The 24,350-nt window shown below is 50.8% G+C and overlaps 7 protein-coding genes across 7 annotated transcripts; 5 read left to right on the top strand and 2 right to left on the bottom strand.

Moving 5' to 3' along the window:
• The first annotated feature begins 507 nt into the window (after window positions 1–507).
• EJ05DRAFT_476868 (Annexin) lies at window positions 508–2,454 on the top strand. The gene is made up of 3 exons (XM_033744126.1): window positions 508–642; window positions 694–1,049; window positions 1,099–2,454. Exons 1-3 carry the CDS (start codon window positions 585–587, stop codon window positions 2,185–2,187), a joined length of 1,503 nt encoding a protein of 500 aa, XP_033600088.1. The 5' UTR covers window positions 508–584; the 3' UTR covers window positions 2,188–2,454.
• Window positions 2,455–3,652: 1,198 nt separating this feature from the next.
• Window positions 3,653–5,292, top strand: EJ05DRAFT_476865 (uncharacterized protein). Its single transcript, XM_033744125.1, has one exon. It carries the CDS (start codon window positions 3,770–3,772, stop codon window positions 5,237–5,239), a length of 1,470 nt encoding a protein of 489 aa, XP_033600087.1. The 5' UTR covers window positions 3,653–3,769; the 3' UTR covers window positions 5,240–5,292.
• Window positions 5,293–8,938: 3,646 nt separating this feature from the next.
• On the top strand, window positions 8,939–11,677 carry EJ05DRAFT_501163 (uncharacterized protein; the record flags this gene model as incomplete). Its single annotated transcript, XM_033747081.1, has 1 exon — window positions 8,939–11,677. The coding sequence occupies one exon, from the start codon at window positions 8,939–8,941 to the stop codon at window positions 11,675–11,677; it is 2,739 nt and encodes a 912-aa protein (XP_033600086.1).
• A 434-nt stretch (window positions 11,678–12,111) lies between these two features.
• EJ05DRAFT_529408 (uncharacterized protein) lies at window positions 12,112–14,152 on the top strand (the record flags this gene model as incomplete). Its single annotated transcript, XM_033748931.1, has 3 exons — window positions 12,112–12,168; window positions 12,229–12,744; window positions 12,802–14,152. 3 exons carry the CDS (start codon window positions 12,112–12,114, stop codon window positions 13,945–13,947), a joined length of 1,719 nt encoding a protein of 572 aa, XP_033600085.1. The 3' UTR covers window positions 13,948–14,152.
• On the bottom strand, window positions 14,040–16,015 carry EJ05DRAFT_476860 (DUF676-domain-containing protein). Its single transcript, XM_033744124.1, has 3 exons — window positions 15,744–16,015; window positions 15,333–15,633; window positions 14,040–15,278 (listed from the first exon to the last, which is right to left on the bottom strand). The coding sequence occupies exons 1-3, from the start codon at window positions 15,800–15,802 to the stop codon at window positions 14,310–14,312; spliced, it is 1,329 nt and encodes a 442-aa protein (XP_033600084.1). The 5' UTR covers window positions 15,803–16,015; the 3' UTR covers window positions 14,040–14,309.
• Window positions 16,016–16,826: 811 nt separating this feature from the next.
• On the top strand, window positions 16,827–18,665 carry EJ05DRAFT_486665 (uncharacterized protein; the record flags this gene model as incomplete). Its single annotated transcript, XM_033745550.1, has 1 exon — window positions 16,827–18,665. One exon carries the CDS (start codon window positions 16,827–16,829, stop codon window positions 18,663–18,665), a length of 1,839 nt encoding a protein of 612 aa, XP_033600083.1.
• Window positions 18,666–22,403: 3,738 nt separating this feature from the next.
• Window positions 22,404–24,008, bottom strand: EJ05DRAFT_395809 (HAD superfamily hydrolase-like protein). The gene has a single exon (XM_033741380.1). It carries the CDS (start codon window positions 23,808–23,810, stop codon window positions 22,509–22,511), a length of 1,302 nt encoding a protein of 433 aa, XP_033600082.1. The 5' UTR covers window positions 23,811–24,008; the 3' UTR covers window positions 22,404–22,508.
• Window positions 24,009–24,350: the final 342 nt, after the last annotated feature.

Raw genomic sequence — 24,350 nt, 5'->3', positions numbered from 1 at the left:
GTAATACGCGGGACTACAGCCTCACAGCCTTGAATATTCACAACGTTTGCTCAAGGTCGTCCCCGAATGGAAACTTACTGTCCAAGACTTGTACTGTGAAGCTGTCTACCGGCTATTGGATGGACTAGGGCACTGGATTCATTCGTTCGCCCTTGAAAATATGCCCTTTGATACTGTCGCATCGAATGGGCTCTGACTGTAGTTGTGGAGTATGACGTCTGTTCTACTGATCTCCTCATACGAACATCACCAGTTTACAGAGCAGATTATGCCAACTGGCACTTACACTAGGCCTTTCGAGCTAATCATGCCATCCGATTGACCAGCCTATTGCAGTGCACTTCACCGCCACAGTTGACGAGTCGACAAGTTAAGGGTGCGATCCATCCATGCGGGGCAGTAACACAGCCGCCCCCACTATAAGCACTTGCAGTCCATCTTGTTTCTCGTACAATGGCTCACTCAGCTTTAAGCAACTGTCCATGATCTCAGCCTTCTTCCAGACACATTATTCCCTCAATCCGCCTGCTAACACATAACGGTCGTAATTTCAACATCATTCTATACTACCATTCAGACGACCTATGTCTCATCAGTATCCGCCACCAGGCGGATATCCAGGTTATCCGCCATCCCAAAGCCGTAAGTCCTTCTGATACCACTGCCTCTGGTGAGTGACAATTGAACATTCAGATCCACCCCAGCCTGGGTACAATCAACAGCCGTACGTTCAGCAACCTTATACACAACCAGGATATCAACAGCCAGGTCAACACTCGCAGTATCCCCCACAGCCTCAATACACGCAAGTCCCTCCACAGGCTCAATATCCGCCTGTTCATCCTCAAGGTCAATATGCGCCAGCTCCTCAATATGCACCAGGCCCACCCCAAGGTCAATACGTGCAACCAGGCTATAGCCAACATCAAGGATACGCTCCGCCGGCACAGTACGAAGCACCTCCTGCCCAGGGGCAAGGCCAGTATCCTCCGTCTCAGCAACAGCCGTACGGGGCTCCACCAGGCCATTACTATGGTGTTCCTCCTCCGGTAAGATGGTATCAGCCCATCGCGCGTGTTGATTTTTAACAGCCTACAGGGACAACACGGAGCCCCTCAGGGACAATGGGGAGTACCTCCCGGAGCGCCAACTCCTCCCACGCTAGGATACATTCAGGGGCAGATGGCACCATATGAAATGACAGTTAAGCTACCAATCATTTACAAGGCCTTACGTGGTAGTATCGGCATCGACGAGAAGGCGTTGATCGGTACCTTAAGTAAACTGGATCCACTACAAATCGCAAAGCTTCGGGCAGATTATGACACCGAATGTAAACAACGCCTCGAAACCGAAAAATTATCCAAGACTTGCGATTCCAAGACTGGCGATCCCCAGACTCACGATTATCTGATTTTAGATATCAAAGCTCATGCTGTTTTCGGGAAACTGTCAAAGTCCCTGGAAACTCTCATTGCGATTGTACAAGGTCCACTAACGCATGATGTTGAGGTTCTTGACAATGCCTTGGTAGGCATAGGTACAAAGGAGAGTGCTCTTGACGATGTGCTGGTGGGACGTTCGAATGCAGACATGAACGCTATCAAAGCTCACTATCAGGGCACAAAGAAAAAGTCCTTGGAGAGCAACCTTAGAAGCGACTTGTCGGCGGCTACGGAAGAGATGTTCATGATAATCATCAGTGCGCGACGTAACGAGGATTCTATTCCAGTCGATCTGCATCAAGCTCGCGAGGATGCAAAGGCGCTTCGACATGCTATGACTGGCATCAAGAACCAAGTACAGTTCTGCAACATTTTGCTACTCAAGAATGACGCTCAAGTCCGCGCCATCGCCTATGAGTTTCAAAATCAATTCTCACAGAAGCTGGTCGATGCGATCAAGAAGCAATTCTCCGGACACATGGAAGCCACTCTAATGTTGTTTGTCAACCGTGCCGTTGACAGAGTGGAATCGGACGCAGTTCAACTTGAGGAAACGATGAAGGGTCTAGGCACCAGGGACACCATGCTCATGAACCGTGTTGTCCGTATGCATTGGAACCGACAGCACATGCATGCTGTGAAGGATCGATTCATAAAGCTGTATGGAAAGACGCTACGGAAACGCATCGAGAGCGAGACAAGCGGTGACTTTGAAAAGATTCTGGTAGCTTGTATCGAGTAGAGAAGCAACTTCGGTCGAGGAATCTCCCTTACTACGCTGTCGAGGCCATACTGTAATTGAAAATTGACCTATATACCATACCACCCGTAGTATACGTACATGATGCATGAAAGACCTCCAACCCCGTCTAAGTGACGATCAAATCTTGCCTTGAAATTCAAATACGTCCGCTGAAGATACCTGCATCAAAAGACAGATTGCAAAGAAGGTGGTTATCAGGCACTACTTGAATTCCTGACAACAGTGAACCAGACTGAAAACAACCCGACCAATCCTCTAGGCTGCTCACCCCTATCTACCTGACCTCTTCCATGCCGCTTGCTTCCAGAAAAACCCAATAGACGCCCCCCCCCCAACCTCGTTTCCTACCTTACCTTCCATGCGCCGAACGTCAGCTGTCCCAATACCCACACGTCTTGAAGAAAGCTCACTTCACTACCCGAAGCCACTAAAACGACCCCTAGGACTCTGTACATAGAAAACGCTTCCTCTCAAAACCATCTATTAACCCTCTTCCCCCCCCCAACAAACACCCCGTGTTCATCACTCACATATCTCGCTATTCTCTACTATGCTGTGGAGGCGGGACGCGGATACGTACGCATGCATGCACGCACACCGGTATGTACATGTGCGTATGTATCATGTTTATTTCTGCGCGGGGTATGGTCTGGTGTTTGGGTTTGTACTCATGATCCAAGCTCCAAGAAGGCAGGACCACAGGCAGGAAGACAGGCAGGAAGGCAAGCAGGCGAGCATAGGTATCATATCACATCACATCACATCATATCAGCGTCCGTGTCCGTATCCAGCCTAGTCTCGGTGTAACGGGAAGAGAGGAGGGGATCCATGCGGGACATGGATGCTTGCTTGCACAGACATCTGCATCTATGACTGGACGTGGCAGACGGGGAAGCATGCACGTAATGCCGTCAGAAGACTGCTGATGTTTCAAGATCTGTAATGTCTCATTGGGGGTGGTTATCATGATTTTGTTCGAGGGTGGTGGGGGTTGTGGCATGAATATAGGTTGGGTCTAGACATTACATGGATGGGGAGGGGGCATTATACTTCGTAATATGACAGGACTGGATTATGCGCAGCTGTGTAGGAAGTAAGGAAGTAGATGTGATTGTCTTCTTCGTGCAAATTGGTCATGGGGACAGACCCCGCAGATCTTCTAAAATGCCCTGGGCATGGGAAGCTGTGCAGACAGATAGATGGATGTGAGGTCATACGCGTCTTGGCTGCGCAGGTGTCCACCCGAGGTGTTGCCAACCATCATACGCCACATCGCTCCGGAGTGTACTGTATGTCGACAAGTGGAAACCGTCCTGCTTCGTAATCGGGCGACAGGAATTGTCTTGGAGGGGGGGGGGATTGACAAGGCGGGGTAGAAGCTCTTGTTCCCGAAATGTGTATTTATATCCTCTCAGCGGTCTGGTTTGAGGGTTGGGAAGGGGCTTGGGTCTCGGTATACTTCTTTTGTGGTTGCTTAACCTTGAGCAGATCATTCACAAAGGCTTCTAATAATAATACCTCACCCTACCCTACCTGAAACCATAGTCTGAAGATTGTCAACATGGGTATCGAGTTGTATCTGGATCCGTGCACGGTCAACAGCCGAAAGGTGCTCGCTGGCCTCGACCTGATGAAGATCGAGTACAAGTCAACCAATGTCGACTACTTCAAGGGGGAGCACAAGAGCGACTGGTTCACGAAGATCAATCCCATGCAGACTATGCCCGCGGCGACGGATGGAGACCTGACCATCACCGAGTCCAATGCGATTCTCCAGTACGCCGCCGACACAGCCGGGAGCGATGCATATTATCCCAAAGACCTCAGACAGCGCGCCCAGGTCAACAAGTGGCTGCTCTGGGAAGCCTCTGCGTGGTTTCCCAGCTGCTACGTCTACCTTGTCGAGTTCGTGGCCAAGCCTCTGCTCAAGGCAACCCCGGATCAGGCCGTGATTGACGCCGAGGAGCCCAAGTTCCGCAAATACGCCGGCATCCTCGAGGCCCAGCTGTCCAAGACCAAGTACCTCGTAGGCGACACGCCTACCATTGCCGACATTGCGGTTGCCTCGCCCATGCACCTCTACGCTGCGCAACGTCTGCCTCTTGACCAGTACCCGAACCTGAAACGCTGGTACACGCAGGGCATTGAGCCGCTCGAGGCGTGGAAGAAGACACAGGGTGCAGTGAACAAGGCCCTGCTCCCTAACGGCCCTCCATCTGTACGTACCACTGTCAACTACACAAAAGCTGTAGACCGGCTCACAGAGCTGTACTTTTATGAGGACGAGAAGGCTAAAGACATCCACGAACCAGGGGACCTAGCGCGCGAAATCACCGTGACGGACGGCTGGCAGCAATGGGACAAGTTCCACCTGGACAAAAACGGGTTTTCCTTACACTCTTTCAATACCTCTTACTCCAACGACTGGGAGAATGATGAGGCTGTGCGGTCTGAATTCTACCCGGACGTTGTTTCCTTTCTTGAAAAAACCTTGGGCGCAACGCGTGTTCTTGTTTTCGATCACACAATACGCTCCGAGCGGAACTCACAAAAGGCGCTTACCGACGAGAAGAATACGTCTCAGCGCTCTCCTGTCATGCTTGTGCACTGCGACTACACCGCCGAATCTGGCCCAAAGCGGGTCGAGCAGTTGCTACCCGACGAGTCCAAAGACCTCCTGTCTCGCCGTGTCGCCTTCATCAACGTGTGGAAACCGATCAATCGTGTCGTCGAGGAGCGGCCGCTAGCCATGTGTGACGTGGAATCGTGCGAAGACAAAGATTTCTTCAAGTTGTACCTGCGATATCGGGAACGCACGGGGGAGAACTACGTTTTAAATTACTCAAACAAGCATAAATGGTACTACTTTTCGCGTATGTCGCCCAACCAGGTCATCTTGCTGAAGACATTCGACTCGGCGATGGATGGACGGGCGCGTTTCGTTGGGCATACAGCGTTCGTTGATCCGACGAGTCCCAAGGATGCGCCGATGCGGGAAAGCGTGGAGATTCGTACAATATGTTTCTTCTAGTAGTGTAGCAATTCTAACGATTCCCACAGCGCTCAGGATAATGTGCCTAGGAAGCTCATACTATGTTCGTGAATAATACTGCTGCATTTGATCTTGCTTAGTGAATCCCCCGATGGTATATGTCTGGTTTGTGACTCCTCGAATTTCAGTTCAGCTGAAGTGTGTCATTGATAAAGTACTATACAGACACTCGAAGACCTGTGTCACAAACGAGATGGGTGGAATTGTCTATCATCAGGTGACCGGTCATTTCTTGCATCGCGTACGTACCAACTAGGAAGTCGAACGCCATGTTAGTAACAACAAAGCTATGTCGTACAAGTCCGATGAAGGGAAACGGTATCTACGCAGATCTCAGTCGGCGAGAAGAATGAACTGACGTACGTGTTCAAGGTCTTGATGTAAGACTTAACATCCGAGCCTCGAGCTTGCTTATGGGAGCGCCGTGCAACCGGAAAGTGGCAGCCGCTCGCACTGACTCTTTGTACCACAACATGGAGAAGATGAGGATCTTAGGCACCTGGTGTCATCAAGCGGAAGCCCACACGAGGTCGCCAGAGAATGGTGAGACAGCGGTGGTGCGTTGCGTCACAAGCGGGTTGACAGACTGGTACCTGCAGTGGTGGTACTAGCGTCACCGTAGACGATTAAAACGCCGAACAGGATTCGAGTGATTTGACGCAGTTGCTGCTGCGATGATCGCATGGCGGTTCCTGTTTTGAACACTGAAATACACTGGCAGGTCATCATCGGTAGGTTTGGATTTCCACCTGACAGTCCGAATCTATTGGTTGATTTTGTGGTCGGGAATGAGTATTTCGTAGTTTTGCGAATTCATATATTGGCTCATTTCTATATTTTTCTGGCAACCACTTGGCCGTTTAGTATTGTGCCGACTGGACCATTATTACAACTCTGCCGGGTAATGACGGGTCAATAACAGACCTTTTGTTGATCTCTGGGGAGACCGGAGGTTTAAATGGTGTTTGCGGGGTGGCATTTCGTTAAAGAGATGCAAATCTCAATGATGGTGCCGACGTATGTAGGAGGATGTGGCAAGTCTCTCCTTCCGAGGCTGCACAGGGCTAGGATCAAGCAATATGTCAAACAATATGCAGACTTGGGGAATGAGCGGCGTCCAGAAGCCAAAACGTGGAGACGAGGCGAGGCGTGGTCCTTGAGTCCTTAAAAAACAAATGAAAGGGCATGGGCCTCTGTGGAGGCGCAACTGTACATGAATAATGTGACTGAGGATTGTTTGTGAGGAGAACATGCCATTTGACAGCACTTCGCGCCGACCTATCCAGACCACGATGGATGGCTGATTGCATATGCTGGTGTACGGCACGTTTTTGTTGTTCTGTCAGCCGAGTTCGTGTACAAGATCTGCGACCCCTGCCAGTACATAGGAGTTGATAAAGTTTGAGTATACAGTCAGATCTTAGCCACTGCCGGTAACCAATCGCTCAGAACTGACGACGAAGATAGCAATGCCAACGCCATTCTTTTGGCGCAGGATCTAGAGAGGGGAAAGCCAATGCACGGAAGTGGAGCTGGAAGGAAGCGAAAAGTGTTGATCAGGGATCAACTACGCTCGAAACTCCCAAGCCTTGTGTCCAAGCTTCGACTGCAGTGCCAGTGCAATATTCAGGACTTGACTCTCCTGTTTGTTGCATCTTTGCTGAGTGCTGTGCACAAGTCATGTTTTCCGCGACGCAACCGCTCAGCTTTCAAGTCTCTAGCAGGGTGAAGTCTTTCCACGCCTCTATTGTGTACCAAACTAGAATATTTTTTTTCTAACGCGTAGTCGTTAAACCTGGTGTCCTTGCTTTGCGGAGGTACCGGTCGCGTACCGTTCGTGTCTGGGTCGATAAAAGAAATGATTGGCCAGGAGCAACTGCTAGACATGGATAAGCGGTCTTATGTAGTGAGGTATACAGTCGCCAAGATCAAACGTGACACGAAAGAATGGCATGCTGGTTTTTACGTCTCCGCAATGCTAGTCATTGCCTTCCCTTGTTCCGGCAGAGTAGCCTGCAGATGGCGGGCGGCTCGAAGCACTGCGACGGGTCGAGATCTTCAGGACACGAGATAGGGTCGACACGGCACGTTCTGTAAGATAGGGAGGTTTGCTGAGGTCGCAGCGGAGACTTTTTGCTGCAGAGAGAGTGGGTGTCGTCGTCGTCGTAGCACCAGTAGTCAGCAGTCCGTGGAGAGTGGTGAGCCACGCAACAAGAGCAAAGCTTGGAACGCAGCAATTGAAAGCCCCACAATCTCCTTCAGAGCGTACTAGCTGTTTGTACGCTACGGTATGCTATGCATGGCAGGAAATGAAGAAGCGTGGCTGGAGGCTTTATCATTGGTGATTTCGGATCTACGAAAGCCCAGCTACGGCTGCTGCGCCAGCTGCCTGCAATTGGCTCACTGCCCGGCTTCTGGGCCATCTCCTGAGATTGCGACTTGCTCTGTTGTCCGAGGGACACCCTGGACTTGGCTTGTCTGTCATTGTGATCTCTTGCGATTCTGTCTCCTTGGACGCCCTTGAGGCGGCGACGGGTTGAGGAATGAGGGTGACACTACAGCTGGTACAAGACCCACGCATTCTTTGTTCTTGCGTCCGGCCTGTGTGTATTTTGGTCGGTCCCTGTGCGTGTGCGTACGGAAGACGAGAGCAATTCTTCTCCTGCTGTTGACGGTTAGCAAGACGGACTTTTGGATGCAGTGGGAGGGATGGTTTTGCTATACATTTGTAGTTTCTTGAGATTGCTCTCGCTGGCGTGTTGTTCCGGACAGGCAGAGGCAGCACCAAAGGATTTCGAAATGACTCTCACACTCTCTCTGTATGCACAAATTGGCCTAGTCCAGGTACTGCTTCCTCATCCTGCTTAGCCCAGCCAGCCTAACACCTACAGTAATACCCTGGCGCACCTAAACACCCTAAACACCCTAAACCATAGCTGCCTAGCTGCCTAGCACCCGCTATTCCCTCGCTGCATCTGGGCGGCGGACACGTAGCCAAGCGGCCTAATCTCACGCTCTGGTCGCTGGGTCCTGCGCTAGCGTTGCTTGCCCGTCCAAGGTCTGTGGTCTCTCTCTCTCGGTCTCTGTCTGTCTAATGGCCTCAGCGCATCAATCTACTACTCTCCTTGCTTCGTCTTCTTCACTTCCTCACCCACCCTCCCGCCAATCCTCCACCACCCACTAACCACCACCACCTCCTCCACCGCTACCATCCCAACCTCTCCACTACATCAGGCTCCTAGATATCGAGTACGCTCTCAGAAGTGTTACTCGTTTCTTCGTCGCCGTCCGTTCATTACTGTCATTCCTTATCGGCTGTCGACGTTCGCCTGGATCTTACTGCGCTCGTGGTTCCCTTTGCATTCCCTCAGTCTTTGAATCTACGTTGCTTGTAGGTATCGCCAGCGTTCAACTGTCAAGACTATGACAAGTAACTGACGATCGCGATTTACAGTAATGAATATTGCGTTTGCGTCTCTTTAGCGTTGCTCCTATCCTACCGACTCCTGCGTTCCGTGGAAGACGGTCACGAATACTCTTACTGAGCCGCCTATTCATACTGTGAGAATTAAAACTTGACTTCCTCACAAACATTCCCTGGAACTTCGTCGAGACACCTCACTTCTAAGAAGGCACTGTCGTCTGTAGTAACCAGAAGATCCGTTGGTTCCTTGCAACATGGCGCGTTTTGCTTCAATGTCGACCACGCAGGAGACAATGACGATTGGGACACCGTTGTACACCAACAACGGTCCTGTGGAGCTTCTTCCCAATCCTGACTTCGTGTTTCCACTACCCGCGTCGTCACCATCCATTACCGATCCTGTCCCCGTCGCAAACCGTAGACCACATTCCTTGCAGCCACCAGCAACCGCCAGGCGCGGATTCAGTCACAACAGAGGGAAGTCGGCAAATTTACTGCCGACCTTCTCCTTCAATCCTGCTGGCGATACGGCCACCGTGTCAGCGGCCACTACGCCTCTCGCATCTATACCTACTACGCCCACTTCACCATCGTGTATGAATATTAGTCATAGACGAGGAGGAAGTGAGTTTATTGGTGGCGATGGCAGGGCAGGACTTGGTTTGATGAGCACAAGTCCGACAAAAGGCGATGGTATCCTGCCAACGCCCATCGGTGGACTCAAATCAGGCCCTCCTGCCGGACGCCGAGGCCATGCCCATCGACGATCAGGAGCCATCTCTAGCCATGATCTTAGCAGCATAATGATACCTGGCCATGCTCATACACCAACAAATGGTGGAAGCGCGCCTCCGACTCCTTTGGAGAGTGACCCGAGCTCATGGGATAAATCACAAATTAACAAGGCAGTGTCCCAGCCAGTCCCACAATCAACTTCTACGGATGAAACTTCATCGCCAGTAGACGATCCAGAGTCATCGCCTCGGAGACCTCCTTCCAGGGCACGCGTTGGTTTCTCTGACAGAGTGGAGTACATTAGGCCATTATCCACCATCTCTTCAGAGACAGAAAGCTCAATGTCTACAATACGTGGTCATTCTGTGACCAACAGTCTGTCATCTATTGCGAGCACTAGTGCTCCAAGCCCGCCTAGCCGCAGGCACCGACCAACCCTCGGTGCTTCGCCAGAATCCGAAGCCGCCCTTGTACGCCCAAAGACGGCTGGTGCTGTTCTAGATCTCAAGCAGGGAACTTTTGGCTTTGGTGGAGGACTCCAAGGCCGCAAGCGCCCTGTATCAGTCTTGCTACCACAATCTCCTGACTCACCATTATCTATGACAAGTCCATCACCCGGTACGCCCAAAAGGCGCAGTTTTTTTCATCTCTCTTCGAAAACATTGGACAACCACGAACTTGTCACGAGCTGCTCTGATCCCTCGCTTCCCGCAGTCAGTCTTGAGACTCCGCCTGCTTCGCCCACAAAAGACTCAGCAAACGGTTTGTCGGAAGGGGACGACGAAAAAATCCAAGCCATAAAGCCGAAAACATCTCGGAAGCCACGCAAGGTAAAGTCATGGGCGAATTCGATTATCAGAAAGTCCAAACCACAGTCGCGCTTGAAGGATGGCTCTCACGATGATATACCTCCAGTGCCGGCCTTGCCCGACTTTATACCCGAGATGACCCCGGATTTTGATGCGGACAATACTGTCACGATTGTCTCGCCCATGGAGATCGAGACCGCTCAGCCCAGGACACAGACGGATTATGCGACATGGAAACCGAAGCACATAGCGCCTGAGACCGATGCTCGAAGCCCAATCATCGATCTCGATCTTGCGTTCGGACCATTTGAGGCTGAAAATCGTTGGGGCGTGAGCGCTCGTGGACAACGCCGGGCTTTACACAGCGCCACCTTCTTGAATGGACTGCAGCAAAACCATCGCCGCACCGAAAGTGCACCAGCTCTTGTACCCTTCGAAGCCCGAAGTACGGTTATCGCTACGAATGTCATGGCCGATGTCTTTGAGGAAGAAGAACCAGAGGAAGAAGCGAGTATCACCTCAGCATCTGAGAGAGACGTAGGTGAAGGTATCAATAAGCAGGTTGGAGCAGTCGATGCCAAGGAGCCCATGGACGAGGAAGATGTCAGAGGTGTCGGAATTCAGCTTGTGGAATCGGATATGGCGACTGGTTCGGCCATCAAATGGAATTTCGATGACGGCCTCCGCATACAGAAACCTGCGATCGACGAGCCATCACCGGTATTAGAGACACACTCCTCGCTGTTGCCAAGCCTGTCTCGATTGCCTGGTAATCCGAACTATGGTGCGGTCGAAGTGGTTGAGGATCACGAAGAGCCAAGAACCTCGTCACTCACCCACTCCTCTGAGTCTACGATCACTCCTACTGAGCTTGACCCAAAGCAACGCCATCCACAAATGAATCTTTTACTTCCTCTTCCAGATCCCCCACTCCGCACGCCCGATACATTTGTCACGAACTCTTCGTTCTCTTCGCCGAATTACAATCGCAGTCAGTCTTCTCTCGACACTCCCAGGCTTGGAACTGCAGCATCATCCATTACGGACAACCGAACACTCAATTCACAATTCGGAGAGCCAGGCCCAGAGCTGCGAATGTCGGTGGATGATGCACCTTCTCTCACGAGTAGCAGCAGGTCAACCGGACATTTCGGCACATTGCAACGCGAATCCAACTCACGGGCCTACTCAATCTCTTCGACACATAGTAGCGGCTCGGATCAACGACGGGCTAAGCGATCTAGTATTGCAAGTCTTTCCCGCCTGATAGAGCGAAGCTCGGGGTTCGGAGAGCGAAGTAAATTAAACATCGAGCAACGACCTCAATCCGCGCACATGGATCTCAAGGACAAGGAAACGAAGACCAAGAAAACACCGATACGACGTCTTAGCAGATACATGACGCATCTTTGGAGGGCGAAAGATGCACCTCAATTCATGAAACCATGAATACATTGCCATTTCATTGGATTTTTAAAGGCGTTTCTGTGCATCCGCTGTCATCTGCTGCCGGATAGGTTATGATTTCCCTTCACACTCAGCTTTATTTTGGTGGACCACATTGGAACGTATGCAACTGGATTGTGTTGCATAATGCATGTTCATGGCTATGAATGTGCAGAATCTCATAGGCAGAGCTAGATAGCTAAATACCTCTTGAATGAATCTCGGAGGGTATACAATATACATCTATATACACGCCTCCATCTAAAGAACATGTTCGTCGTGCGACTTGATCACCCATGTTGCGTTCACAGCCCGTGCAGATACATGTCACGTGACACAGATCAGCCGCGGATATATCATAGAGATGAAGCTAGGGCCTCCAGACACACGTCGCATCTCCTTGGTCAACATCCCCCACATTATCTATACAAGGCGACATGACGGAAGCAGAGGACAAGGAGAAGGCGGAAAAACTCGCCGCCGCGAAGAAGCGGGTAAGTGCAGCGACGAACCGCCATGTGCTAAAGATCGCTAACTAATGGCTGTTATTTTAGTTCGAGGAACTGAAGAAGCAGAAGAACAAGAAAGGCGGGGCAAAGAAGAAAGGCGATAAAGTAAAGGCAGACGCCGATGCCGAAGCCTCAAGTGCAGCAGAGAAGCAAGACGAAGCTGCAGCTGATGAGCAGGATGATGGTGCAGACGGTCCTGGAGCTGCAGCCATTGATGCCTCCAAAGCCGAAGGCGCGCCTCACGAGGTGTCAAAAGACACATCTAAACCTTCCCATGGCCGAACTGCATCAATATCCACTACGCGCAAGGTCTCTAGTGATACCGGGATGAAGAGTCCAGCTGGCGAGACAGCACAGGACATACATCGCAAGCAGGCTCAACGCATCGAACAATTGGAGAAGGAGAACAAAAAACTTCAAAGTGAAAGCGAGGCACACGAGAAGAAGTGGAGAAAGACGGAAGACGAATTGGAGGAGCTGCGGGAGGCGAGGGGTGAGGTAGAAGAGCTGAAAAGTAAGGCTGGAAAGGCAGACGAACGGGACAACGAGATAGAGAACCTGGTACGCTCATTCTCACTCTCATTCTCAAAATAGTACTGATACACGTTCTACGAACAGAAGACGGAGATCACCGCACTCCAACGGCAAATCCCTCAACTCCAATCGCAGGCCTCTCGTTCTCGCCGTATTTCCACATCGTCCCCTGCGAATGCAGACGATCTCACCTCACAACTGGCCTCCAAAGCCAACACCATAGATTCTCTTGAGCTCGAGCTTTTCAATCTCCACACGCAACTCTCCACGCTCGAATCCAAGAACACCGATCTAAGCTCGCAGCTCACCACACTGGAGGATGCCCTCAGTACAGAGCGTGAAGCCCACTCCTCCACCGCCAAAGAGCTTGCCGACCTACGCACAAACCTCGAATCTGCATCCACGCGCGCCGAGTCCAGCGACACAGACAAATCCGCTCTGACCAAACAAATCGCCCAGCTCGAAGCCTCACTCGCGGCATCACAACGAACCGCCGACGCCGCATCCAAACGCGCCAGCACCCTCGACCAAAAAGTCTCCACCCTGACCACGCTCCACCGCGACGCTTCAACTGCCCACGCCGCCCGCCAGCGCGACTTCTCAAAGACCGAGCGCGAAGCAAAGGAGCTGCGCAGCCGCGTCTCGTTTCTCGCCGGGGAGAACAGCAAGCTGCGCAGCACGGCCAGTCACGGTGTCACGGACGACGACGGCACCAGCGTGGACGAGCTCGTCGACGAAGCGCGCGAGACGCTGCGGCGCAAGGTGCGCGAATTAGAGGAGGAAAATGCAGAGCTGCGGCGCGGCGTATGGCGTGACCGGCGGCGCGAGCTGCAGCCGGGGCTCGACGACGACAACGACGCGGATACCTCGTTTGACGATGTCGATTTGACCGGGCGGGCGAGTCCTCGGGCGGCGCGACCGGGGGTGACGCGGGGGTCGTCGAGCCTGACGGATGTAATTAATAGTGGTATTAAGGCGTTTTCGAGCACAGGGGTTGGAGGGGGGAGGAGGAGGGGAAGCAGTGTGCGCAAGCAGAGCCTTGGGCATGTCAGTGAGGACGGGGATGAGTTTGCGTTTGACGAGGAGGAGTTCAAGCGGGCGCAGGAAGAGGAGAATATGCGGCGATTGGAGCGGGTGAGGGAGATTAAGCGGGGACTGGTTGATTGGAAGGGATGGAGGGTGGATTTGGTGCATGTGAGGGCCGGTATGGGTGGTGTTTTTGATGTTTAGATAGATACGATAGATTCCTACGCAGAGGGGATGACGGGCTGCAAGCATATCTGTCTCAATATGAAAAATGTAAAACTCTTTTTGATTATTGAAAAATATTATACGGCTCTAGGAAATTCTACGCCCGCTTTGCTCTATCTATCAGCATTTCGCTTTCCGCTCCTCTATGCCCATATGATCTCAAGTGATACGGCCAGAATGCTCATATTCGCCAAAAAAAAAAAGAACGCCAATACTATGCGTGCAACCGTTCAATGCTCGAACATACTCCCACAAGCCAAAGTCTAAAGAATGCTGCCACAAACCCCATGCCGCCCCTTGCCGGACAACATCACTGAACCATACTTCCTCCCCTTTCGCACCTATAACTCAAAATTATCCAGCCAATGCTTAATGACGACCTTCCCATCGTCGAACCGGCTCTGCTTCATCCTCACAATTATCGCAGCGTGCGAGTGCGTCGCCTTGTGTATGTGAACAGGAAACTTCCTCCAGCCAACCTGATCCAAATTATCAATCATCCTAAACTGCTCCGGATGCAGCGCCAGCGTGGGGAACTGCGGCTTCTTTGCACCCCCTTCCGAGGCCTCATCGTCATCACCACTCGCTGCCTCCGCATCCAGATACGCTTTCTCGCGCGCCGCGGCGGCATTGGCACTGGACACAGACGACGGCAGGAAATCCTCGCCGTGGACGCTGTTAGCACGCTCGAAGACGCGCTCGGCGGCATGATTGGCCGAGGCCAGGAGCGGGATGCGGTAAGGGGAGAAGTCGAACGAGGAGCCGGAATCGTGGGCGCGGATGCGGCGCTGCGACTGGACGGATTGCACGGCGGCGTTGACGAGGAAGATGGACGCGCCGACGGGCAGGAAGAGGGTGAAGAAGATGTACATTGGCAGGCGGGCGGCGAAGGTCTGGCTGCGGGCGTAGAAGGTGGGAGGGGTGCGGTCTTGCTTCAGGGTGAGCGGGTTGGACGGGTCGAGGAGGATGGGGGCGAGGCCGGGGAGGTAGTTTGGGGTGTAGGGGTCGAGGTCGACGTAGGGGTCTGTGCTGGTGATCATGGCGGTGTGGTAGACGACGGAGCGGTCGTTGATGATGTTGGCGTAGAGGGAGCGGTTCTTGAAGCGTTTGAGGCCGCGGATGAAGATGCTGGAGGGGGCGGCGAGGATGCTGAGGAGCGGGCGGCCGGTGTCGCGGAAGCGGTCGATCAGGAAGAGTTGGCGGCCGGAGACGGAGAGGGTGCGTGAGCCTAGCATGTTCCATATCTTGCTGGAGACGCCGATGCGAGGTGTGCGGGAGCCGAGATGGGGGGTTGCGAAGGTGGTGAAGTTCTGGTTGAGGTTTTAGTATAGACGCTTCTTGTATGTACTGGCGGGTTTACTCACCACTGGCTCCAGTCTTTCGAACCATCCTTTGCTGTATAGCAGGCCGACTGCGTATCGTGCTATTAGGCCTCCTAGCGAGTATCCTATCATGCTGATCTTTGTGATGTTGTGTCCCTCCTTCGCCAGTCTGTCCAGCTCGGCCTCGGTCTCTTGCGTGACGCGCTCGCCCCCTAATTCTATGCCGTCGTATGTGGAATTTCCGGCATTGGTCTTCGGGACGAGGACATGGAGCTGCTCTTCTGCGAACTGGTCTTTGATTGCGGAGACTAGCTGGTTGAGATGCCCTGGATTGCCCCACAGCCTGGAGGAGAAGTCAGTCATGCGAGCCCTGAGGATATAGATCTTATACAGGCTCTCGATGGGCGAGCATGTTCCTGGGCGCAAGGGATAAGCAGCTGGGGATAGACTAACCCGTGAACCAGGACACAAAGATGGCCAGGCGGACCGACGGGAGCATCCGTGGATGACATGGTGGAGGTTATGTTATGGTGATCGTGCGTGTATGAGACCGGAGACGAAGTGTATAGAGGCGAAGTCGCATAAGGAAGGGATTCGTGAGAGTGTATATATATAGTAGAGCAGAGATGATGACTGCCAGTCCAGAACTGGTCCGAGACGGCCGAGCAGGCCAAAGATGGTGACGTTGACTCCGTGCCAGTTCTAAGAGAGCCGGAATGTCGGGGCCATTAAGTTGTCCGTCCGCCAATTATGAAATTGGGGGCTTATCCTGCACTCGGTAAGGCTGAGAGCTGATGGCGTGGTGGCTCTACTTGGGTTCCCACTCTTTTACCGCAAAAATAGCACCGGGCCACACACTTTAATCTGTTCCCGTCTCCAAGCCCGCAGACTCCACCATCATCACAAAACATTTCCTCTTTTGGCTCTTTTGTTCAAGCCAACGATAATACTCGAGAAGTCTGACTGCCGTCTCGTTGTCATTATCGTCCTTACAATTGCCGGATCGTTACAAGTACGAAGATCAAATCCTGTTCCATGACAGACTGCCAATTGGCACTTCACATGCAGATCTTGAATCTGTAACAAGCTTCCATATACCTTCATCCTGGTCGTCCAGCATCTACCTGGTTGGATATTGCTCTCTTCGCTGTGATCATTCAGCTACAGATCAAACTTTCGTCGCTGTCAGCCAGTGAGCTCAGATTTCTACACGCGAACGAAACCGCTGGTCAAGTTCAATTGCAAACTCTCTGCGAACCTTAACAACTTCACTGAGATCTACAAGACGATACGATAGCAACACACAGGACTGTACCGCCTCTTCTTTGGAAGACAAAGCACAGCCTGCTTCTTATATACGAATTCTAATTCTCACGGTAAGAGTCGAGACCTCACGGTCACCTGGCGCAGCCTGCACCATCAATGTGGTTGATCCACTATGCCCTATAAGCTCCTGCGTTTCTATCCATATTAGTCCCTACAACAATGCTAATTGAAAGATCTCCGTAGCATACACATTCAATCACGTTCAAGACCATGTTTCCCAGCACCAAAGGTTTCTACAATGAGGTTCCGTGCATCTGTCCAGAGGGACTTGCACACTGCAATCTGCCCAATTGTCTCTTTTCTCACAGTACACATCACGATCAACAAGCAGCTCCGCAAGTGAGCTCAGCAACAACACCCTCTTTCGTTGATCGACAGCAGCCTGATGCTGCAGCTACAACTAAACACCAGACTTCTCCAGATCAGACAGACTCTCGCAAACGCAGAAAGCTGGAGGGTGATAGTATGGACCAGCGAAGTGTAAAGCCTCTCGTGCTTGCCAGTGGCCCGCTTCCAAGCGTAGGATCATCTTCGAAACATACACTCATGACAGAGACTAAGCCAGTCTCACCCCCATCACGTGGTGCGCCATCTGCTCAAGTTGATCCTCGAGATGAGTATCCGCCTATGTCTGAAGAAGTGAAGGAGTTCGTCGCCCTTCAAGCAAGGCGTAGACACGAATTGAAACTGAATCCCATATCGATGGGACATGCTCCCGAAGGTCACGGATTACGACTTAAGCTGCTCAAAGCTCTATATGCTTCGTACAAGACACTGAATGACGGTTTGAAGAATAACAGCGATCCCGAGATCAAGGCGCTCCAAGTTTCGGATCAGACACTTATCAAATGGGCCCTAGATGAAGAATATGGATTTGCGAGTGGCAGCCAAAAGTCTGTCTATAAGAATGTCATCAAACTCCGGATCACAGCTCTGAGGAAGATGCAGCTGGGGGACTGGGTCACGCAGCGAAAGAGCTTGGATGACAATGCCAGTGCTGGAGACGTGGGCTCACCTCCCATCACGATGGCGGATATTGAGATGACTCCTGCAGAAGAGGTGAAACTCCTTACTGATAAGTTCAGTCGCTGTATCGCGTCGCCAGAACAATGCTCCAAGTATGGATATACTGTATCTGTACCTACAGAAGAAGATATTGGGAAAGCCCGAAGGGGTGTTGAGGCTGCTAATTGTTGGGAAATCTGCAACCGGTGCGGCTGTCGATTCCAAGCATTCCCGGACCGTCGCGAAGACGGATCACTCACAACAGGCGGCAAGTGCGTATATCACCATGGCAAGAAGGTATCCCAGCCCGTCACGAAATTCTCATCACTAATGCCATCGAATGAGATGAGGTGGTCTTGCTGTCAAGACGTAATCGGCTCGGAAGGTTGCACGTCTGCAGCAACCCACGTATTCAAAATCAGCGAGGCAAAGCGCCTTGCATTGATTGAACCATTCATCCAGACGCCACCAAACCCCAACGCACCCGGTGGCCGCGCGGTCTGCTTCGACTGCGAGATGGGATACACCGCCTACGGGCTTGAACTCATCCGTCTGACTGCCACATCGTGGCCGCTGGGCGAGTGTATCCTGGACGTACTCGTGCGGCCGCGCGGCGCCGTACTCGACCTCAACACGCGCTTCTCTGGCGTGACAGGAGACCAGTTCTCCTCGGCCCCCTCATACACCCCGTCGGCACCGCAGGATCTAACGGATTCTGCGAACCTCGTCATCGTAGAAAGCCTCACAGAGGCGAGAGCTCTCTTCCTCGGGCTCATCACCACCACCACCCCCCTCATAGGCCACGGCCTGGAGAACGACCTGCACGCCCTGCGCCTCTGCCACCCCACCATCGTGGACACGGCTTTCGTGTTTCCGCACAGCCGGGGTCTCCCCTTCAGGAACAGCCTGAAGGGCCTCGCGCGGTTACATTTGGAAAAGGACATCCAGATGGGTGGGGCGGAGGGGCACGACAGCCTTGAGGATGCGCGGGCAGCCGGCGAGCTGGTTCGCCTCTACATCCACAAGAGGCTGGTCAAGAAGTAGGGCGTGTGGGAGAGTATAGCCAATGGAAGATATCAAAGCTGCTGCCCGTATTGAACGTCGTGATTTGTGATATTCAACAGCGCTTCTCGTGTGATTTTGAGGTTGAGTATGCTATTGATCGGCTTGACAGGCGTGAATATGTCTTGTTTTCGTAGGTTTGAGGTATGGATTATATTATATCCATTAGAGGTTCTAGAGTATTCTGAGCGTCGTGATGCTAATGTTCTACTCTCCACGAGTGAGTGTATATACCGACATAACCTGCTAAACACGCCTTTTCCGATGCCATCTGAAAGTTATACGGGCTCCTACAGATCGATATACTATAAAGCCACGTTCTACTCGTACACATACACGGATTCTCTTACATAGACCCACGCTTTTTAAAACTACCCATCTACACTTTTCGCAGTTCATTTTGGCTAGTAATACCACTACATCCCTATCAATCCCTCTTTTCCTCCTGCTTTCATGTAGTATAGAGATATACTAAGTAGTTATAATATTGATATACTAGGATTTTAAGGATATGATAGTAGTATTATTCTTATATCTAGATGGATATATTTATGTTTTTACGGGTTAGGCATGGATATTAATTGCTATATAGAGTAGCTTTTTAGGATTTCTTTTATATGTATAGATTAAGACTAGTCTTAAGAGATGAAGTTATTAGAGATATTAGAGGTTATGTATTTAGAGATGTGTTATCTATTAAGCCCTTTGCCGGTTTCTATAATCTACTATACTTATATCTATACTACGAAAGGCGAAGAAAGTAGATTCTTATAATTTAGATATATAGAAATTAGAATACCTAATAGCACGGAATATAATTTCGTTTTCCCTTCTTACTTTCATGTAAAATATATGAATAGCTAGATAGTATCTTGGTTTAGACTTAGTAAATATTTAGTATATAATCTACTTAGTAGCTAGTCTATTAGTTATTACTACTTAGATATATAGAAATTAATATATCTAGAAGTAGAGAAAGAAGTTTCGCTTTATATAACTAACTTAAAATTAATAGCTTTCTAGGTTATATTCTAGTTTAGGGCTATAAAGTATACTATATATTATTTATCTAGTAGCTAACTCATTAATTCGAACTACTTAGATAAATAGAAATTAGAATAACTAGTAGTATAGGAAGAAGTTCTACTCTATATAACTAACTTAAAATTAATAGCTTCCTAGATAATATTCTAGTTTAGGCCTCTAAATTATAGTATATATAATCTATCTAGTAGCTAATCTATCGATTCTAACTACTTAGGTATATGTAAATTAGAGTGTCTAGTAGTATAGAGAGAAGTTTCGTGTTATGCCTTCTACTCTAGATACATGAACATGTGTGTAATATCTTAGTTTATCCCTGTTAAGCTTGCTATGCAGAATCTATGTAGTAGCTAGTCTATTGATTCTGACTTCTTGGATGGGTGGTATATGGCTCTATATCATGTACATTTTCGAGTGGATTATATAAGACAAAGTCGTAAGTCTTGGTACGTACTTTTGGTTTCACTGCCCATCCCTTAGATCCCCTCTTCGCGGTCATCACTTAAGTCTAAGTCTATTACAGGTATAATCTTGGTAGTAATCGCACATATATACACATATTACGAAAAAATAACCAGCACACCCCTTTCCGCGCCAAATTTTCAATGTAGAAACTGCCTGCTGTGTGCTTGAGCGACGCCACGAAGTCAAGTCTGACCAGCGGAGATGGGCTTGAGCGCTGGATTGAGAAACTTGAAAAGAGATTCTCCACACCCCCAAGCGCCGCCCTAAAAAGACTCTAAGGCATAACTTATGGCCCGGAGAACCTATATAGAGGCCAAAGCACTACCGACTATGTCATGAAGGTACTTAGAGCTTATAAACAAGCAAATTTAAAGTCTGAAGCACTTATAATGGCTCAAGCTTAGAATAAGCTTAACCCGAGATTTAGAGTAAGTATAGAGGAGCCTAGATCGAACACAGATCTAGATACCTTTTATGAACAGCTCGAACAGAAGTCACAGACCTAGCGAGAACTCTATAAGCAGAGTAAGTTCGACTCCCCTTCTAGCAGAACGTTATAAGGACAGTATTAGTCGAACCGCTATCCTCGGAAAGAAAAAGAAGTCGGAAACGACAACTACTTTCGTGGGAACCGCGGAACGCGATACACCAGTGGCGGCGGACGAGAGGACCGCCCTGACAAGTACCAGATAACAAAAGAAAGCGAGATGTGCACTCATACATCCCCCTCCCCCCCCCTCAGAGCTTGAATTGCAGAGCAAAGTAGATGAACATACACTCCAAACCATACACTCCGAACCATACAGTCCAAACCATACAGTCCAAACCATACAGTCCAAACCATACCCTCCAAACCATACACTCCAAACCATACACTCCAAACCATACACTATAAACTATACACACTCCAAACTATACACTTCAAACTATATACTCCAAACCATAAACTCCGTAACAAGAATCCACTCTCCTCCCGTCTCTTCTCCCCACTCTCTCCAACAACTACTAACGGACACTGTACCCACATCCTAGCAAGATAACACGCGTAGCAACACTGACACTGAGACTAACACTGATACCAACAGAACAAAACTAACACTGATCTCGACACCGACACGAACAAAACAATACTTCACACCATACACATACGCAAACCACGGCCGCAGTACCAACAACCAGCATCACAGGTTAGTTTGCAGGCACGTATCCAGCACCCAAGTCTCCAAACCGCAAGTACCCCGTGAGTTCAAGCTGGAGACAGGCACTTGAGCCGGGATGGGAACAAGATAGCTATAAGGGAGCGAAGCAAAGGAACAGACGAGACATATCAGAGACTTGTTCTTTTTCACGTGGTAAAGATGTGCGAATTGGGGTGAGGTGGATAGTTTGATGTTAGTTGGATGAGGGATGATGGATGTGCGTGGGTCATGGGTCATGGGTAATGGGGCATGGGTAATTGGGCATGGGGGAATTCTGGGGAGACGAGGTATGGGGGAATCCTGAGGAGACGAGGTATGGGGGAATGAGGGAATGACCAGGGGAGATGATGGTGCAGACGGGGTAGGTAAGGTGCGGGGAACTAAGGGTCTATGAGTTGATGAGGTCTGGCGAACTGAGGGTCGATGAGATGATGAGTTCTGGGGAACTGAAGGTCAATGAGGTGGTGAAGTCTTGGGAGATCTGGGGAGGAAAGTGTGGGAAAAGTACAGCAACACAGGAGGCAGAGTGAAACACGAGCAGTCACGAAGCTCGTAGCAGATACAAGTCAAGTAGTTTCAAAAGGTAATGTTTGAACGATTCGATGATTGTCTATCCATCTATCTAGCAAAAGAAGACGACGACGACGAGAAGGAGGAGAAGGAGGACAAAAGAAAAGGAGAGGCAGTGAGAAAAGGAAAACCCCGTATATCCAAGAAACGCAGTCATCGAGTCCAGCGCAACAGCATCGTCTACCCGTGTAATGCAATGAGATCTCTATGGTTTCGTGATGGGTTTACTGTTCTTGTTCTGTTCTTGTTATTGTATTCCGTCATGACTTTCTATCCAGCATGCATGCATTTATATCCGGTCTATGCAGTCGATGTTGTTCGGCCGTGTAGGGGTTGATTCATGCTGCCTGTATACCTCGCATACTACGCGCATCTTGCTTCATGAAAGATGCGGTGAGGATATCATAATACGACCAGTTCCAATTATTATAACGCCTGTAAATGTTTCAATGGAGAAGCGGGGGAAAAAAACTCCTGGTCGATGCGTGTCCAGATCAAGTGGACGTAGACGTACGTGGAAGAGAGAGGGATGAAAAGGGGGAATTGTCTATTCCTCGGTGATGGCGGAGCCGTTTGCGAGTTGGGAGAGTTGGCGCTTGTATTCGCGGTCCATGCCGTGACGGACAGCCTCAAGGACGTTGTCGACGGTGGCCTTGGGTGTGAATTTGGGGGTGGTGCCGGGCTGGTACACGCCCGTCTTGACGAGGATCGAGTACCAGGTGTTCTCGGCCTGTTCGTTGAAAAGGTTGGTGCCACGGATGTCGCTCTCGGGGGTGTCGCCGACGAAGTACACAGTCTCCGGCGGGGCGTTGATGCCGTGTGTGTCTTTGCGCCATTGTTGTAGGAGACGGGTTGCGAACTGGAAGGTGCCGATTTGGGGTTTGCCAAATGCGGTAGTCTTGATTTCCTTTCCGGTTACGGCCTTGAACATGGCTTCAAGGGACACTTTCAGAGCACCCATGCCGATGCGGGTGAGGTCGTGGGATGTACTCCAGACGACGTCATTGTGGGAGAAGTAGACTGGGGGACCCTCGTCAAAGGTCTCGGAACGCGTCCCTAGACGGCCGTTCTTCGACATGAGAAGATCGAGGATGATCTGCTGATCGCAGGCCCAGTCACGGCTGTCGGCGAAGACGAAGATGGCTTCGATTTCGCACTCGCCAAAGTTGCGGGCACGGGAGTTTTCAATCTCGCTGCTGTTGAGCATCCGGAAGGGCGTGGTGTCGGCATTGTCCTTGATGATGTCTCCAGGGGTGACGACGTCCTTGAAGCCGTAACCTTCGGCGACCTCACGGCACTTCTCGCCTTCGCCACCAACGACGAGAACGGTGTTGTAGCGCTCGGCCATCTCCCGCATGGGAGTGTGACCGCAGATGAACTGGCCAGGAGACACTTCCAGCTCGAGCTGCTTGCTTAGCTGAATGCAGCGTTCCTGCTCGGTCTTGCCGCCACCATTGGTAACGAAGATATATGGCACCTTGATGCCATATTCGTTGTCACCGTTCAGAGCCTTCATGGCCTCTACAGCCTCTGGGATTGGTTCGCCGCCACGGATAAGGACACCGTCGATATCGAAGGCGAAGGCGAATTTGTCAGTGACGATGGTCTCTTGTGGGGTTCCTGGAGTGCTTTTGCGGGAAATGGCGTCTTCGATCTCGTGCCTGGCAGTCTCCATGGCCGAGGCGACTTCGTGTGCGTTTGAGGGAGCCATGAGGTGCTTTGGGGGAACAACGACAGTTGGGCCTTGATCGATGTTTTGGTTTGAAGCGTTAATGATAGCAGCGTCGACGTTGCTAAGACGACGGGGCTTGACCTCAGTCTGAGGTACGGCAGTGGAAGTAGTCAACATTTTGTAGGCGCAGTAGGTCTGTGGGCTTGTGAAAATAATGCAGAGTTTGCTCCGTAGGTGAGTCGACTGGTGGGCTGGCCTCAGGGAGAGACTAGAGGCTATTCAAAGTAAAGATCGGGGGTACTGTTCGAGGGAAGATTGGGGCGGCGGTGGCTTTTTATTCAAAGCTGGAGGTCAGGAGGCGTGGCACGGGTGTGAATGGATGTGTACGTGCAGAAGTCAGGACGGTCCTGGTTTCGAGTCGGATGCGAAAAAGTGGATAAAAGTGGAATGGTGAGGACGGACTGACTCCGAATTTCCTGGTAGAGTAAAGATGTGAGGAAGAGGGCGGATAGGAGAAGAAAGGGAATGAGGGATTATATATCTGGCAGCATTGCTAATAGGTAAACATGACTTTCACAACGGCAGCGGTATTATCAGAAGAATCCCAGCCCCCAGTATCAGAATCCGTAGCAGCATCGCATCAGAATCAGTGGGAGCATCAGGATTAGCATCAACAATCGAGGGAATAGACAGTTGGGCTAGGAAGGATTGGTGGTA

The sequence above is a fragment of the Pseudovirgaria hyperparasitica genome (genome assembly GCF_010093815.1).
Source record: "Pseudovirgaria hyperparasitica strain CBS 121739 unplaced genomic scaffold EJ05scaffold_9, whole genome shotgun sequence".
NCBI classification, from domain to species: Eukaryota; Fungi; Ascomycota; class Dothideomycetes; order Acrospermales; family Acrospermaceae; genus Pseudovirgaria; species Pseudovirgaria hyperparasitica.
The sequence above is the reverse complement of the archived record's forward strand: the minus strand, read 5'-3'. Positions and strand labels throughout refer to the sequence as shown.